General features: G+C 42.4%; 1 protein-coding gene and 1 long non-coding RNA gene across 2 annotated transcripts in view; both read right to left on the reverse strand.

Moving 5' to 3' along the window:
• LOC118373220 (membrane-associated guanylate kinase, WW and PDZ domain-containing protein 2-like) overlaps positions 1–18,580 on the reverse strand; it is a 132,105-nt gene that overhangs the window by 48,925 nt on the left and 64,600 nt on the right. The window contains exon 7 of the mRNA XM_052505639.1: positions 322–514. Within this exon, the coding sequence (XP_052361599.1) occupies positions 322–514 (193 nt within the window). The remainder of the gene's footprint in view (positions 1–321; positions 515–18,580) is intronic.
• On the reverse strand, positions 9,312–13,461 carry LOC127922059 (uncharacterized). Its single transcript, XR_008110351.1, has 3 exons — positions 12,895–13,461; positions 10,948–11,921; positions 9,312–10,360 (listed from the first exon to the last, which is right to left on the reverse strand). It is a non-coding gene; the product is annotated as an uncharacterized LOC127922059 (long non-coding RNA).

An 18,580-nucleotide genomic window follows, 5' to 3' on the forward strand; every position in this document is an offset into this window, starting at 1 on the left:
ACTTGTTCTCCCCACTGTATATAGATATATATATATATATATATATTTGTTTTACACCTACAGGGGGTATATCATTAATGTAATGAAGCTACTATATGTTGATTTGGTTGTTCGTTTTTGTTTGTATTAGAGCTAATTTCTGCCACTACTGGATGAAGCAAATATTACTTTGTCATATGTTCCCAGTCAAGGAAAATACTAAAGTGCAGAAACAGGAAGAGTGGCTTTGCTGGCATGCAATAAAAAAGTGAGTTTTCCCCACCAAGATTTACATTTACATGCTAAAATCGCCACTGCCTTATACCATGAAACAATACTCACGCCTACTCTCATAGATGGCCCTAGACTTCTCATAGAGGTCGTATGGGTCGGGCTTGTTGAGGTCGAAGCCCTCTGTAGAGTCGGGGACCGAGGTGCTGTGCTGTGGCTGGGTAGGGAAGGGTGTGCCTGAGGGAAGCACTTGGGCTGACAGACTGGTCTGGGGATTACCATGGGGGTCCCACTGCTCTGGTACCTGAATGCACAGCAGCAGAAATAGAGAAAGGGATGGGAAGGAAGAGAGCGAGAGAGAGAAGGGTGAGGGAGCAGGGAAAGTAAAGTGAGAAATGTATGAGTTATGAATTACATTCATTTAATACAGTCAGGTTTACTTAATTGTTTATACAATTGCATCTTAAAGCTGAAATGCAGTATACAGACGAATCAAATCAATAGGGGATTAAATTCATAAGTGTTTTTCATTCATGACTACATGGAACTTCTATTCCACATCAAGTAACTGACGCAAGCAGTAAAATTTGATTTTAAAAAACTGATTAAAAAACACCTTATGGAACAGCGGGGACTGTGAAGCAGCACAAACATTTGCACAGACACACGCATACCCACACATACGATAACATACGCACTATACATACAAACTCCCTGGAAAAAGCCCTGGAAGCAGAGGGGGGGCTATCCCTCCATGCCCCACATAACAGAACATTGCTCTTGCCCCAGTCCACCTTAGCTGAAGAAACTCCTTCGTACACCTTCAGACTAGTCTCAAGTGCCTACATATTCTGCCCATCCCTGACCATCACAGAAACGTCATCTGCATACACCGACACTGCTATGCCTGTCAACACACCCATGCCTGTCCAACACACTCCCTGCAGTCTCCTGCGTAGCAGGCCCAAAAAAGGCTCAATGGCTAGTGTATATAACTGCACCGATAGAGAGCATCCTTGTCTAATGCCCCACCTCACCCAGACTGGCCTACTGAGCCCCCCTCCCACCTTGACCATACATGACACCCAGCATACCCAGCATACAACATCTTCACACAGGCCAAAAACATTTCCCCAAACCCAAACACCGACATCACATTAAACAGATACTCATGCTCCACTCCATCAAAAGCCTTTTCTTGGTCAAAAGAGACCAGTCTAAAGTTCACATTAGAAACTCTCGACAAGTCCAACATGTCCCTGATTAAGAACAAGCTGTCCATGATGGAGCATCCTGGGATAAAATACGTCTGGTCCTTGTGTACTACAGAGTCCAGATGGAACATCATCCTGTTAGCGACGACCTTGGCAAATATCTTGTAGTTCGCACAAAGCAATGACACAGGCCTTCAGTTCCTAAATTTACACAAGTCCCCTTTCTTGTGTAGGAGAGTCAGATCCGCACGACGACAGCTCATCGGCAACTCTCCTAACCCAATGCACTCACGAACATACAATAGAAGTCCAGTGCAATTATTCCCCAGAAATGTTTATTAAAATCCACTGGGAGTCCATCGACCCCGGTGCACGGCCGGGGGACATCTGGATTACGGCCTCTGCCAGTTCATGGGAGAACAGGGGAATGTCAATATCATCCTTCTCTGCCAGAGAGAGCTTAGAGAGGTCTGCAAACAAAACCTGAGCACAAATAGGATCACACAGTTCTGCCCTGTACAATTCAGAATACAACTCCACAGTCTGCTCCCGCATCTCCCCCACCACAGAGGTCAACCGCACATTGGACAGCCATTGACAATGCATACCCTTGGCTTCAGCGCTCTGTCTTTCCAAACCAAAGGAGGAGGAGCTGGGAGCATCCATCTCCTTGAGCATGGAGAACTAGCTCTTACAAGTGCGTCATTCGCTTTAACCCGGATAAAACTGCCAAGGTCCCTACGTAATTGAGCTTAATTCGCATGGAGACCTACATTGCCTTACCTTACCAGCTCTACCTCCACCAGACTTATACTACGCTCGAGTTCCCCCAATACTCTCGTAACCTCTGAGGGTGAGAGAGCTGTATACTGTTTACAAAAAAGCCGAATTTGGATTTTTCACACATCCCACCATTGACTCTGAGACTCATACTCCTCTCTTCGCTGCCCCCACCTTCCTAAAAAGTCTGGAATAGGATGCAATAGGATGCATTCCGAGGCCCTGGTGAAATAGACAGCAGAGCCATGTTAATGTGGTGATACAAAAAACCCACCGGGAGAATGGTAGAGTCCAACACCCTATTGCTGATTCCTGGACATGTAAAACTGATTGAGTCGGGCTGCACTCACCCTAGCCCCAAAGACCTACACCCATGTATACTGTCTTGTGTTGGGATGTCTAGTTCTCCAAACATCCACTAGTTCAAACTGATGTTCCTTAACACCCCCGCTGAGCCTGAATGAGGCTCCTCAGAGCCAGAGCGGGTGCAAAAACGACTGCCACCCCTACACTAACGTTTGTTCCATGGCTAAACACACTTGCCCATTTCCACCAGAGCCTCCAATCAACCTCATTCACCACATCTCTATGTACCTCCTGCAGAAACAACACGTGTACTTTTTTTGTTTTAGAAATTCACCCAACAGACTCCTCTTTCCTGCATCTCTGACGTTATTTATATGAACCTCTTTCAACTAGGGGGCAGTATTTTTATGTTTGGAAAAATAACGTTCCTAAAGTAAACGGCCTATTTCTCAGGCCCATATGCTTGAATATGCATATCATTTACAGATTAGGATAGAAAACACTCTAAAGTTTGCAAAACTGTCAATATATTGTCTGTGAGTATAACAGAACTGATACTGCAGGCGAAAACCTGAGGAAAATCAAACCAGGAAGTGGCTTCTATTTTGAAAGCTCCATATTCCATAGCCTGCCTTTGCTCCATTTAAAGGGATATCAACCAGATTCCTTTTCCTATCGCTTCCTCAAGGTGTCAACAGTCTTTAGACATAGTTTCAGGCTTTTATTTTGAAAAATGAGCGAGAAAGATAACATCGCATCAGTGGATAGCTGGGTGTTCGCATGAGTTTTGCTTAGGCAACACAGTGGGGCAACCATTGACTCTCCCTCTCCTACTGAAAAAGAAACAGTGCCGATTGATATATTATCGATTATATATTTTAAAAACAACCCGAGGCTTGATTATAAAAAACGTTTTTGAAATGTTTCTGTGGACATTATGGAAACTATTTGGAATTTTCGTCAAAAATCATCTTTATGGAACAAACATAATATTTGTTGTGTAACTGGGAGTCTCGTGAGTGAAAACATCCGAAGATCATCAAAGGTAATTGATGAATTTGATTGCTTTTCTGATTTTCGTGACCGAGCCACCTGATGCTAAGTGTACTTAATGTTTTATCGTGCGATCGATAAACTTACACAAACGCTTGGATTGCTTTCGCTGTAAAGCATAATTTCAAAATCTGACACAACAGGTGGATTAACAAAAGGCTAAGATGTGTTTTCCTATATTGCACTTGTGATTTCATGAATATAAATATTTATAGTAATATTTATTGTATTTCGCGCTATGCTATTCAGCGGTTGTTGATGACACTTATCCTGATAGGGGGATTGCAGCCATAACAAGTTTAGAACAAATTCTTTTTTTCAAAGATCACCTAGGAGCAGTGGGTTAACTGCCTTGTTCAGGGGCAGCACAACAGATTTGTACTTTGTCGGCTAAGGGATTTTAACTTGCAACCTTTTAGTTTCTAGTCCAATGCTCTAACCACTAGGCTACGCTGCCGGCCTCATCATATGTGACAGGGCTTGCAAACCATTACAGACTACAAAGGGAAGCACAGCCGAGAGCTGCCCAGTGACACGAGGCTACAAGACGAGCGAAACTACTTCTATGCTTGCTTCGAGGCAAATGGCACTGAAACATGCATGAGAGCACCAGATGTTCCGGAAGGCTCTCCGCAGCTGATGTGAGTAGGACCTTTCAAAAGGTCAACATTCACAAGGCCGCAGGGCCAGACGTATTACCAGGACGTGTACTGCGAGCATGCGCTGACCAACTGGCAAGTGTATTCAATTACATTTTCAACCTCTCCTTGTCCGAGTCTGTAATACCAACATGTTTTAAGCAGGCTACCATAGTGCCTTTGGCCTAGAACACCAAGGTAACCTGCCTAAATGACTACCGACTCGTAGCACTCTCAGTTGTGATCATGAAGTGCTTTGAAAACCTGGTCATGGCTCACATCAACACCATTAACCCACCATAGTGCCCTTAAAGCTCATCACTAAGCTAAGGATCCTGGGACTAAACACCTCCCTCTGCAACTGGATCCTCGACTTCTGGGCTTCTGGGCGGGCCACCCCCAGGTGGTGAGAGTGGGTAGCAACACATCTGCCACGCTGATCCTCAACACTGAGCCACCCAGGGGCGCATGCTCAGTCCCCTCCTGCACTCCCTGTTCATCCATCACTGCATATGGCCTGGCACGACTCCAACACCATCATTAAGTTTGCAGATGACACAACAGTGGTAGACCTGATCACCGACAACGACGAGACAGACTATAGGGAGGAGGTCAGAGACCTGGCTGGGTCGTGCCAGAATAACAACCTATCCCTCAACGTAACCAATACTAAGGAAATGATTGTGGACTACAGGAAAAGGAGGACCGAGCACTGTCATCGACAGGGCTGTAGTGGAGCAGGTTGAGAGCTTCAAGTTCCTCGGTGTCCACATCACCAACAAACTAGAATGGTCCAAACAAACAAAGACAGTCGTGAAGAGGGCATGACAAAGCCAATTCCCCCTCGGGAAGCTAAAAAGATTTGGCATGGGTCCTGCGATCCTCAAATGGTTCTACAGCTGCAACATTGAGAGCATCCTGGCTGGTTGCATCACTGACTGGAACGGCAATTGCTCGGCCTCCGACCGCAAAGCACTACAGAGGGTTGTGCGTATGGCCCAGTACATCACTGGGGCTAAGCTGCCTGCAATACAGGACCTCTCCATCAGGCGGTGTCAGAGGCCCTAAAAATTGTCAAAGACCCCAGCCACCCCAATCATAGACTGTTCTCTCTACTACCGCATGGCAAGCGGTACCGGAGTAACAAGTCTAGAACAAAAAGGCTTCTGAACAGTTTTTTACCCCCAAGCCATAAGATTGCTGAACAGGTTACTTGAAATGGCTACCCGGACTATTTACATTGCGCCCCGCAACCCACCAACCACTCTTTACACTACTGCTACTCATCATATATGCATAGTCACTTTAACCATATCTACATGTACATACTACCTCAATCAGCCTGACTAACTGGTGTCTGTATGTAGCCTCGCTACTTTTATAGCCTCGCTACTGTATATTGCCTCGCTACTGTTTTTCACTGTCTTTTTACTGTTGTTTTTATTTCTTTACATCACCATTGTTCAACTAATACGATTGTTTTGCACTATTGGTTAGAGCCTGTCAGTAAGCATTTCTCTGTAAGGTCCTGTTGTATTCGTCGTATTCAACACACTTGACAAATACACTTTGATTTGAAGTAAATAAACATCTGCATTTTGAAAGTGTATTTTTATCATTCTTTTAAGGAAAGGATAAAGATGCTGATGAAGAAATACAGTACTGTTCAGCTTTATCCTACATTTTGCGTTTAAAGCATTTTCAAGATAGAAGCCGCCTGCATTTGTTTATTAGGCTACTGTGCAGTCTGACAAGTAAACATAGCCTACAGTACATACTGTAGTATACATGCCAATACCGCCTGACTCTGGACTAATGCATCAGCTGTCACCCATATTTCCAGCGAGACTATTCAAGCCATCGAGTCACTCATGAATGAAGATGATGAGCGATCAGCAAAGGCCATCTGTAATCTGCTGGCATCACGTCACATCAACATTGCTTTAATCACAGTTAGAAGACAGTTGAAGAAACTTGTGTGGACTTATGGAAAGGCTTGGTAAACATGTTATATATATATTTAAGTTTGGCTATTACAAACCAAAAGGTACATAAAATATTGTAGCCTACACCTCACGGACTGCAATAGAGTTTCCACAATAATTCACTGTTGCCTTCTTTTTCAGGTATCATGGCTCGAGATTTCTTTGAGGAAGAAATCATCAAGAGATATGCTGGACCCTATGTCAAAGAGATATTTCTGGGAACACTTTGTTTCTTTCATTTAGAATATATTTTTTCTCGTTATTTCATTAACAAAAGCATAAATATGTTGATGAAGAAATACAAAATGCTTCCAGCTGCCCATCACTACTGTGTTTTCTCTCCAAAACTCTTGAACGTGCCGTCCTTGGCCAGCTCTCCCGCTATCTCTCTCTGAATGACCTTCTTGATCCAAATCAGTCAGGTTTCAAGACTAGTCATTCAACTGAGACTGCTCTTCTCTGTATCACGGAGGCGCTCCGCACCGCTAAAGCTAACTCTCTCTCCTCTGCTCTCATCCTTCTAGACCTATCGGCTGCCTTCGATACTGTGAACCATCAGATCCTCCTCTCCACCCTCTCCGAGTTGGGCATCACCGGCGCGGCCCACGCTTGGATTGCGTCCTACCTGACAGGTCGCTCCTACCAGGTGGCGTGGCGAGAATCTGTCTCCTCACCACGCGCTCTCACCACTGGTGTCCCCCAGGGCTCTGTTCTAGGCCCTCTCCTATTCTCGCTATACACCAAGTCACTTGGCTCTGTCATAACCTCACATGGTCTCTCCTATCATTGCTATGCAGACGACACACAACTAATCTTCTCCTTTCCCCTTCTGATGACCAGGTGGCGAATCGCATCTCTGCATGTCTGGCAGACATATCAGTGTGGATGACGGATCACCACCTCAAGCTGAACCTCGCCAAGACGGAGCTGCTCTTCCTCCCGGGGAAGGACTGCCCGTTCCATGATCTCGCCATCACGGTTGACAACTCCATTGTGTCCTCCTCCCAGAGCGCTAAGAACCTTGGCGTGATCCTGGACAACACCCTGTCGTTCTCAACATACATTAAGGGAAGAATTCGGCAGTACCTGTATGGTTAGTGAGAAAGTCCATATTGCAAATGTACGGTCCCTTACTAGACGTCCGAAATCGTTTGTAAAATTCGCGGACGGCGTCGGGCCGAGCGGCAGGGCCGGACCTACCAGGAAGTCATCAAATGAACGTTGTCGGACATTCGGTTTCCGTTTTACAAAAATAATAAGATTTATGTCATTTTTCCCATGTCCCGGAAATTCCCACAAGAGGGCATAAGCAATCATATGGCTATTGCTACAAAACATCACGATTCACGACGGGGCCTTATCTCGAAAACTGAAAATATTTAGAAGCCGAAACTCGGTGAGCGTAGGGGCGGCATAATGGGCAGTTGGCCCCGAACAAGATGGCGTCTAGGCCTCAACGGTTTTTGAGTTATGGCCATTTATCTGGGATTAAAGGTCCAAAATGAAAATAGAGAAATTATTTTTCCACTTCACGTCAAAGTCAAGGAGCCTCCGGTGTCAATAAAAAAAGAACCAGCCATTTATCTATCGTCATTTAAGAGAAATCGTACAACGACACCTTGGTGATGTTCACGGATAGGTGTTTTTTTTTTCAACGGTTACAGATCCAGTTGCAGGTTGTTCTTACGAATCTTTTTAAAGTGTGCTGCGGAGCTCTGCGAGATTTCTGTGATTTTCTATGATTTTCTGAAATAACACACACTCACTAAACCCTCCGTAAATAACTCAGTTCTTAACGTAAAGACTTAAAACTCAGGATTCTGTAAAGGCATACCCCAATCATGATATGAGTTTATTTATAGCTTCCTGTGCCAACCGGAAGTGCCTTTAATGGTGTCACAGTGGCAGTTTCCATGGGTTAAAAAGGTCAGATCTTTTCAAAACTTCATATGTGTGACTAGGTAACCCTCATGAACTGTAAATCAGTCATTTCTCCCAGCAGATGTCAAAGAAAAGCTCTCACACGCACACACAGCAAGGATGGAGTGAAAAAGTGTGGTTCTTAAAGACACAGAGAGCAGGCAATGGCATAAACATAATGTCTAGGCCGTGCCGAGTTCAACGAGATATCCCGCTTGACCGTAGCTCGCTCGGTCTGAGCGCAGCGACCATTAGAAAAGTAGGCCCAAAATGAAGCCTGCCCCACAACGTCATTTGCTTTTGGGTGACAGTGAGAGAACCGTTAGGGTGAGAAGCACAATTCGACCTCAGGTATGTTCCTAAGGTCCTTCCGATCCGTGCAAGCCTAACGTTGACAGTGTGGCATTAACCCTTAATAGTTAAAAGATGGTGTTTACTTCAAAAAGTTTGCATTGATTTCTCTCCCCATAGGAATACATTGCCTTTACCCCTAAATTCAACCTGAAGTCTATATGGGTTATGAATGCCGTATGAACCTGTCTTTGGTAACAGTCCATCAGGCCAGTATGAGGTCTACCTGTGTTGATTCTAAGCTTCCTGGACCAACCGGAAGTGGTTAAAATCACCCTAAAAGTGTTTTTCCATTACCTGCCTGCAGTTTGATAGACATAGTGCATTCAACCCTGTGTAAATCAGTCAATTCTTAACGTAAGGACTTAAAACTCAGGATTCTGTAAAAGCATAGCCCAGTGAGGATATGTGTTGACTTATAGCTTCCTGTGCCAACCGGAAGTGCCTTAATTGGTGTCTCAGGGGCTGTTTCGAGGGGTTAAAAAGTCAGATCTGTCCAAAACTTCATATGTGTGATTAGGCAACCCCCATGAACTGTAAATCAGTCATTTTTCCCATAAAATTTCAAAGGAAAACTAAATCACACAGACACACAACTTGGAAGGAGGGACGTATTGGGGTTTGTAGAGACAGACAGTGCCTCCAATAGTTAGCTTTGTTCGAGCTAAAAAAGAACCGTCAGACCTAGAGTTCCGAAACTTTAGAAACCTGTTCTAGGCCTCGGGTCGATAGTGCGTGGTGAGTTAGGTGGCTCTAGAAGGTTCTCGGACCGAGAAATAGCCTCGTACATTTGCAATGTCTTCAATTCATTTTGACCATTACGAAAATGGCGACATTAAGAAAAGTCTCAGAGACACAAGACTAGGTGCATTGAAACCGGCTCGGGCCATAGAGACGGACCACAACGTTTCGGTCCGATAGCTCATTCAAGGACCCCATAGCAAGGCATTGAAAAAAATGGATTTTCAGCACCAATTAGGGTTTTACTCGGGCACCGAAGGACCTATCGAGCCGAAACTCGGGATTCGGGGTCGCCTCACATAGGCCTTCACATAATGTCTGACCTGGACCCGCAGCTAGAACGTAACTATGTGTTTTACGTTTTTATTATGTTTTAAACTAATGGCGCTGTGAATTATGGGCCTGCTCTGACATATGTGATAGTTGGCTTCTAAATGAGTTGGAAAAAGTGGGTTTGGTGTCAATTGGTATCAGTTTGGTGTCAGAATGACATCTAATTGACTGGTGGACACTGACTTGCTAGTTGACTTTTGTACATTAGCAATATGTTTAAACGGAGAGGGACCATCACCAAAAGTGACATTCTGAAATCAACCCTAACGAGCCATGGAGATGAACCAGAATCACTGCCCAGCTATCCCGAGTTCATCGGGCCAGTCAATTTCACATTCCTGCAGGATTTTTATAGCATGACAAATTCGTGATGGTACCTGCCCATTGAACCACATTGCAAATGCACAGTGACTTTGCAAAAGTGAGAAAACATAAACAAATGGACATGATGAAATCAACACAACGAGTGATGGAAATGTACAACTATCACTGCCCGGCCATCCTGTGTTCCCATAGCGAGCATTAATATCAGAATGACCGGTAAATGCATTTACAACCATATTTTTATTTTTGGGTTACCAGTTGCACAACAATGCACGTGCATTTGCAATATGATTCTATAGTGAAAAACATCACCTAATGGACATGATGAAATCAACACAACGAGTGATGGAAATGTACAACTATCACTGCTCGGCCATCCTGTGTCCATCAGACCAGTCAATTTTGCATTTTTGAGCATGTCAAATTTCATATGGTAAATGCACATTGAAACATATTGCAAATGCGCGTGCACTTGCAATATGATTCTATAGTGAAAAAACATCAACTAATGGACATGATGAAATCAACACAACGAGTGATGGAAATGTACAACTATCACTGCTCGGCCATCCTGTGTCCATCAGACCAGTCAATTTTGCATTTTAGAGCATGTCAAATTTCATATGGTAAATGCACATTGAAACATATTGCAAATGCGCGCGCACTTGCAATATGATTCTATAGTGAAAAAACATCAACTAATGGACATGATGAAATCAACACAACGAGTGATGGAAATGTACAACTATCACTGCTCGGCCATCCTGTGTCCATCAGACCAGTCAATTTTGCATTTTTGAGCATGTCAAATTTCATATGGTAAATGCACATTGAAACATATTGCAAATGCGCGTGCACTTGCAATATGATTCTATAGTGTAAAAACATCACCTAATGGACATGATGAAATCAACACAACGAGTGATGGAAATGTACAACTATCACTGCCCGGCCATCCTGTGTTCCCATAGCGAGCATTAATATCAGAATGACCGGTAAATGCATTTACAACCATATTTTTATTTTTGGGTTACCAGTTGCACAACAATGCACGTGCATTTGCAATATGATTCTATAGTGAAAAAACATCACCTAATGGACATGATGAAATCAACACAACGAGTGATGGAAATGTACAACTATCACTGCTCGGCCATCCTGTGTCCATCAGACCAGTCAATTTTGCATTTTTGAGCATGTCAAATTTCATATGGTAAATGCACATTGAAACATATTGCAAATGCGCGCGCACTTGCAATATGATTCTATAGTGTAAAAACATCACCTAATGGACATGATGAAATCAACACAACGAGTGATGGAAATGTACAACTATCACTGCTCGGCCATCCTGTGTCCATCAGACCAGTCAATTTTGCATTTTTGAGCATGTCAAATTTCATATGGTAAATGCACATTGAAACATATTGCAAATGCGCGCGCACTTGCAATATGATTCTATAGTGTAAAAACATCACCTAATGGACATGATGAAATCAACACAACGAGTGATGGAAATGTACAACTATCACTGCTCGGCCATCCTGTGTCCATCAGACCAGTCAATTTTGCATTTTTGAGCATGTCAAATTTCATATGGTAAATGCACATTGAAACATATTGCAAATGCGCGCGCACTTGCAATATGATTCTATAGTGTAAAAACATCACCTAATGGACATGATGAAATCAACACAACGAGTGATGGAAATGTACAACTATCACTGCCCGGCCATCCTGTGTTCCCATAGCGAGCATTAATATCAGAATGACCGGTAAATGCATTTACAACCATATTTTTATTTTTGGGTTACCAGTTGCACAACAATGCACGTGCATTTGCAATATGATTCTATAGTGAAAAAAACATCACCTAATGGACATGATGAAATCAACACAACGAGTGATGGAAATGTACAACTATCACTGCTCGGCCATCCTGTGTCCATCAGACCAGTCAATTTTGCATTTGTGAGCATGTCAAATTTCATATGGTAAATGCACATTGAAACATATTGCAAATGCGCGTGCACTTGCAATATGATTCTATAGTGAAAAAACATCAACTAATGGACATGATGAAATCAACACAACGAGTGATGGAAATGTACAACTATCACTGCTCAGCCATCCTGTGTTCATCAGACCAGTCAATTTTGCATTTTTGAGCATGTCAAATTTCATATGGTAAATGCACATTGAAACATATTGCAAATGCGCGCGCACTTGCAATATGATTCTATAGTGTAAAAACATCACCTAATGGACATGATGAAATCAACACAACGAGTGATGGAAATGTACAACTATCACTGCCCGGCCATCCTGTGTTCCCATAGCGAGCATTAATATCAGAATGACCGGTAAATGCATTTACAACCATATTTTTATTTTTGGGTTACCAGTTGCACAACAATGCACGTGCATTTGCAATATGATTCTATAGTGAAAAACATCACCTAATGGACATGATGAAATCAACACAACGAGTGATGGAAATGTACAACTATCACTGCTCGGCCATCCTGTGTCCATCAGACCAGTCAATTTTGCATTTTTGAGCATGTCAAATTTCATATGGTAAATGCACATTGAAACATATTGCAAATGCGCGTGCACTTGCAATATGATTCTATAGTGTAAAAACATCACCTAATGGACATGATGAAATCAACACAACGAGTGATGGAAATGTACAACTATCACTGCCCGGCCATCCTGTGTTCCCATAGCGAGCATTAATATCAGAATGACCGGTAAATGCATTCACAACCATATTTTCATTTTTGGGTTACCAGGTGCCTATTTTCAATCACCAGTTGCACAACAATGCGTATCCATCAGAATATTTTAAACAGTCCATAAAGCACTCAGGACGGACTCCATAGATAGAGGGCCGTAGTAGGGTACTCCCATAGCGGGCATGGACAATAGGCGTCCCGGTAAATGCATTTACAACCATATTTTAATTTTTGGGTTACCAGTTGCACAACAATGCACGTGCATTTGCAATATGATTCTATAGTGAAAAAACATCACCTAATGGACATGATGAAATCAACACAACGAGTGATGGAAATGTACAACTATCACTGCTCGGCCATCCTGTGTCCATCAGACCAGTCAATTTTGCATTTTTGAGCATGTCAAATTTCATATGGTAAATGCACATTGAAACATATTGCAAATGCGCGTGCACTTGCAATATGATTCTATAGTGTAAAAACATCACCTAATGGACATGATGAAATCAACACAACGAGTGATGGAAATGTACAACTATCACTGCCCGGCCATCCTGTGTTCCCATAGCGAGCATTAATATCAGAATGACCGGTAAATGCATTTACAAGCATATTTTTTGGGGGGTTACCAGGTGCCTATTTTCAATCACCAGTTGCACAACATGCGTATCCATCAGAATATTTTAAACAGTCCATAAAGCACTCAGGACGGACTCCATAGATAGAGGGCCATAGTAGGGTACTCCCATAGCGGGCATGGACAATAGGCGTCCCGGTAAATGCATTTACAACCATATTTTAATTTTTGGGTTACCAGTTGCACAACAATGCACGTGCATTTGCAATATGATTCTATAGTGAAAAAACATCACCTAATGGACATGATGAAATCAACACAACGAGTGATGGAAAGGAACAACTATCACTGCCAGGCCATCCTGTGTTCATCAGGCCAGTCAATTTCACATTCCTGCAGGATTTTTATAGCATGACAAATTCGTGATGGTACCTGCCCATTGAACCATATTGCAAATGCACAGTGACTTTGCAAAAGTGAGAAAACATAAACAAATGGACATGATGAAATCAACACAAAGAGTGATGGAAAGGTACAACTCTCACTGCTCGGCCATCCTGTGTTCATCAGACCAGTCAATTTTGCATTTTTGAGCAAGGTCAAATTTCATATGGTAAATGCACATTGAAACATATTGCAAATGCACGTGCACTTACAATATGATTCTATAGTGAAACAACATCACCTAACGGAGATGATGAAATCAACACAACGAGTGATGGAAATGTACAACTATCACTGCTCGGCCATCCTGTGTTCATCAGACCAGTCAATTTTGCATTTTTGAGCAAGGTCAAATTTCATATGGTAAATGCACATTGAAACATATTGCAAATGCACGTGCACTTGCAATATGATTATATAGTGAAAAACATCACAAAATGGACATGATGAAGTCAACACAACGAGTGATGGAAAGGAACAACTATCACTGCCCGGCCATCCCGAGTTCATCAGGCCAGTCAATTTTGCATTTCTGCAGGATTTTTGAGCATGTCAAATTTCTTACGTCATTTGGCCCACAAAAAAATCCTTATGCACAATTTAAAAAAATATATAAAAAAATATGATAATAAAATTGGACAAAAGTATATTCATACAGTTCTTACACATGTGTAATTGACAAAAAATTGAAAGAATTTCAAAAAACGGTCCAGAAAGCACTTTTTAAGGGTGTGTGAAGTTTTTACAAAATTTTGACATTTTTGACTTTTGACTTTTGACTTCCTATGAAATCATATTGGAATTGGACAAAACATATTCCTTATGCGCATGTAAAAAAAAAAAAAAAAAAATTATGATAATAAAATTGGACAAAAGTATATTCATACAGTTCTTACACATGTGTAATTGACAAAAAATCGAAAGAATTTCGAAAAACGGTCCAGAAAGCACTTTTTATGGGTGTGTGAAGTTTTTACAAAATTTTGACATTTTTGACTTTTGACTTTTGACTTCCTATGAAATCATATTGGAATTGGACAAAACATATTCCTTATGCGCATATAAAAAAAAAAAAAAATTATGATAATAAAATTGGACAAAAGTATATTCATACAGTTCTTACACATGTGTAATTGACAAAAAAATCGAAAGAATTTCGAAAAACGGTCCAGAAAGCACTTTTTTAAGGGGTGATAAGTTTTTGAAAAAAATTTCATTTTTTCAAAATTTTACTTTTGGACATTGACTTGGGTTACATCTCCAATATGAAAAACCCCGGTGGAGCGCATTTGCCCCCTGTTGAATTTTTAAAGTGTTACAACTGGCAATTGCCATATGGCATTTGCAATACACTTTGCATGAATCAACGCCGAATTGGGTGGTATTGGCCAATGTGTATATGGTTTGTCCGATGCCAATGACTTGCCATTCATTTTTGTCCAATACAGGGGGGTATTCCCTTACTAACATAAAGGCGGTGGGCGTTCCTGTAGGTTCCTGTAGGTTCATGCTCTACAACATCCGCAGAGTACGACCCTGCCTCACACAGGAAGCGGCGCAGGTCCTAATCCAGGCACTTGTCATCTCCCGTCTGGACTACTGCAACTCGCTGTTGGCTGGGCTCCCTGCCTGTGCCATTAAACCCCTACAACTCATCCAGAACGCCGCAGCCCGTCTGGTGTTCAACCTTCCCAAGTTCTCTCACGTCACCCCGCTCCTCCGCTCTCTCCACTGGTTTCCAGTTGAAGCTCGCATCCGCTACAAGACCATGGTGCTTGCCTACGGAGCTGTGAGGGGAACGGCACCTCAGTACCTCCAGGCTCTGATCAGGCCCTACACCCAAACAAGGGCACTGTGTTCATCCACCTCTGGCCTGCTCGCCTCCCTACCACTGAGGAAGTACAGTTCCCGCTCAGCCCAGTCAAAACTGTTCGCTGCTCTGGCCCCCCAATGGTGGAACAAACTCCCTCACGACGCCAGGACAGCGGAGTCAATCACCACCTTCCGGAGACACCTGAAACCCCACCTCTTTAAGGAATACCTAGGATAGGATAAGTAATCCTTCTCACCCCCCTTTAAGATTTAGATGCACTATTGTAAAGTGACTATTCTACTGGATGTCATAAGGTGAATGCACCAATTTGTAAGTCGCTCTGGATAAGAGCGTCTGCTAAATGACTTAAATGTAATGTAAATGTAAATACTGTAAATAAAAACACAGCATATTATTTATATTATATATATTATATTGTTTTGTTTACATTCTTTATTGAAACCACAATGTCACCAATCATTTGTATCTACCTTTCCAATTACATTAAAAGTCTGGGATTTACAAATGTGCGCTTTCTTGTAATTTTTCGTTAAATCCAGTTTGGATTTAAGTATAACTTTTGACTGACGCCTATTTTCTAATACCTGCCCCCAAAATTCGTATCTAAGGGGCATTTTTTACGCCATTTTTAGTTACATTGTTTTAGTTTGTATGTGCAGACTGGCATTAAGAACAGTGGGAACGTTTCTCTAGTCAGCACCATTATTTGTGCAAAGCCCCTTACAATGTTGCTCTGTGCTACCGAGTGAGGGTCCACCCCCCTCCCCTTCATCCTCCTCCCTTCCCGATGCTCTAGGCCCGTCTTCTAGAGAACTGCAAGGCAATCCCATTGTGCACCACTCGGGAGCCATGACCAGTATGACCAATATATACATTGTCCTGCTAATAACAGGGTTAATAATATACCTGTGAGAATTCATAATAATAATAATAATAATCGCTTGGCTTAAAAAAATAAACTATATTTTGGAGATTATTTTGTTTTCAAATAACGTAAACTGAGCTAGAAGAGGCAATTTTTGTAAGGGTTTTCTTCTGGTGAAAGAGAGGCGGACCAAAATGCAGCGTGGTGGTTATTCATGTTTTTAATAAAGATGAACAGACTATACAAAACAAGAAAAGTGAAAACCTAAACAGTCCTATCTTGTGCAAACACAGAGACAGGAACAATCACCCACAAAACCCAACACAAAACAGGCTACCTAAATATGGTTCCCAATCAGAGACAATGACTAACACCTGCCTCTGATTGAGAACCATATCAGGCCAAACATAGAAATAGACAAACCAGGCACACAACATAGAATGCCCAACCAGCTCACGTCCTGACCAACACTAAAACAAGGAAAACACATACGAACGATGGACAGAACGTGACAATTTTTGAACATGGGGTGAGACATTGTTACTAATTTGTAAATAAAGTCAGTTTATTTTTAGAGGGAGAGAAACCAAAAGCCTACAGTCATCTCATAGGTCTCCAAGTCGAGCATCTGTAGCAACACAATTTGAACTGCGATGCATTGTCTTAGAGCACTGCACCACTTAGGCACTGTACAACGTGACTGGTCGGGAGTCGGCTTCAGTACTACAGTACGAGCAAAATAATCCTAACATTTTCACACCCTAATTGTAGTCAAATTTTCTCTTAGAATAAATACCTTAGTGTGACAACAGTTTTAGTACGTAATAATGAAGTTGTGCATCATTTTCAGTTTCTATTTGGTTTATATCACCCATTAATTTTCAGTTAGAGACACAGCAGCACCTTGGGACCCAAAAGCATAACTCCTCCTTGCGCTGGTCTGGAGCAATGAAGTAGTGACGCAGGGTACCATACTAAACCACAAAATACTTCCTGCAGCATAATCGCAAAACTTTTAGTTGAGCAACCACGGTACGCATCTCAGATCACTGCTGATCACCATGCCCCTCATTCCAACAAAGAGGATCTCAACATGAAAGTAACACATACGCCAGGCCGTGAGCAGGCCCAACCCCCGCTCTTATACTAGCCCAAGTAAATGGAATGGACCAGATGCTCAGCAGGCTCTGCTCACACTTAGTGGTCTGAGGCCAAACCACATGACTAACAACAGACACTTTATGGAACACAAAGCCTTCACTATCTCATCCTTGAATATCCAAGGCCTGAGGTCATCTGCCTTTGGACACACTGATTGCGCTCTAGGTTACATTGAGCTGGTAGTCCAATCCACCAAATACCCAGGTGTGGAACAGGGATGGGACTCAGGGGGTATGCTAATTAGGTATAGAGCAGACCTAACTCACTCTATTACAATAATAAAAACGGGAACATTTTTAAATTTGACTAGAAATTCAAAAGGAAATTCTCTCAACAGAGAAAAATGTTCTCCTGTGTGCTACCTATATACCCCCACAAGAATCCCCATACTTTAATGAAGACAGCTGCTCCATCCTGGAGGGGGAAATCAATATTTTCCAGGCCCAGGGACCTGTACTAGTCTGTGGCGACCTAAATGCCATAACTGGACAAGAACCTGACTCTCAGCACACAGGGGATCAAACATCTACCTGGAGGTGACATCATTCCCTCCCCATCTTTTTATTTGATGTATGTTTAATTTATCCTTTATTTAACTAGGCAAGTCAGTTAAGAACAAATTCGTATTTACAATGATGGCCTACCCTGGCCAAACCCTAATCCGGACGACGCTGGGCCAATTGTGCGCCGCCCCCCCTAGGCACAACTATGACAACATAACCAACAAAAACGGGACACAACTCCTGCAGCTCTGTCGCACCCTGGGTATGTACATAGTCCATGGTAGGCTTTGAGGGGTCTCGTACGGTAGGTGCACCTATAGTTATTGAGTACTGTAGACTACTTTATCACTGACCTCAACCCCGAGTCTCTCAGAGCATGATTATCAGATCACAGCAAAATCACAGTCTACTTGAACAGAGCAATACTCAATCATAAGGCATCAAAGTCAAAGGAACTGAATAATATTAAGAAATGCTAAAGATAGAATGAAACTAGTGTGGAAACCTACCAAAAAATGCAATCCCTTTTAGACAACTTCATGGACAAAATATTTCACTGTACTAGTGAAGGGGTAAATGTACTAGTGAAGGGGTAAA

This window comes from Oncorhynchus keta, unplaced genomic scaffold, assembly GCF_023373465.1.
Source record: "Oncorhynchus keta strain PuntledgeMale-10-30-2019 unplaced genomic scaffold, Oket_V2 Un_contig_244_pilon_pilon, whole genome shotgun sequence".
NCBI classification, from domain to species: Eukaryota; Metazoa; Chordata; class Actinopteri; order Salmoniformes; family Salmonidae; genus Oncorhynchus; species Oncorhynchus keta.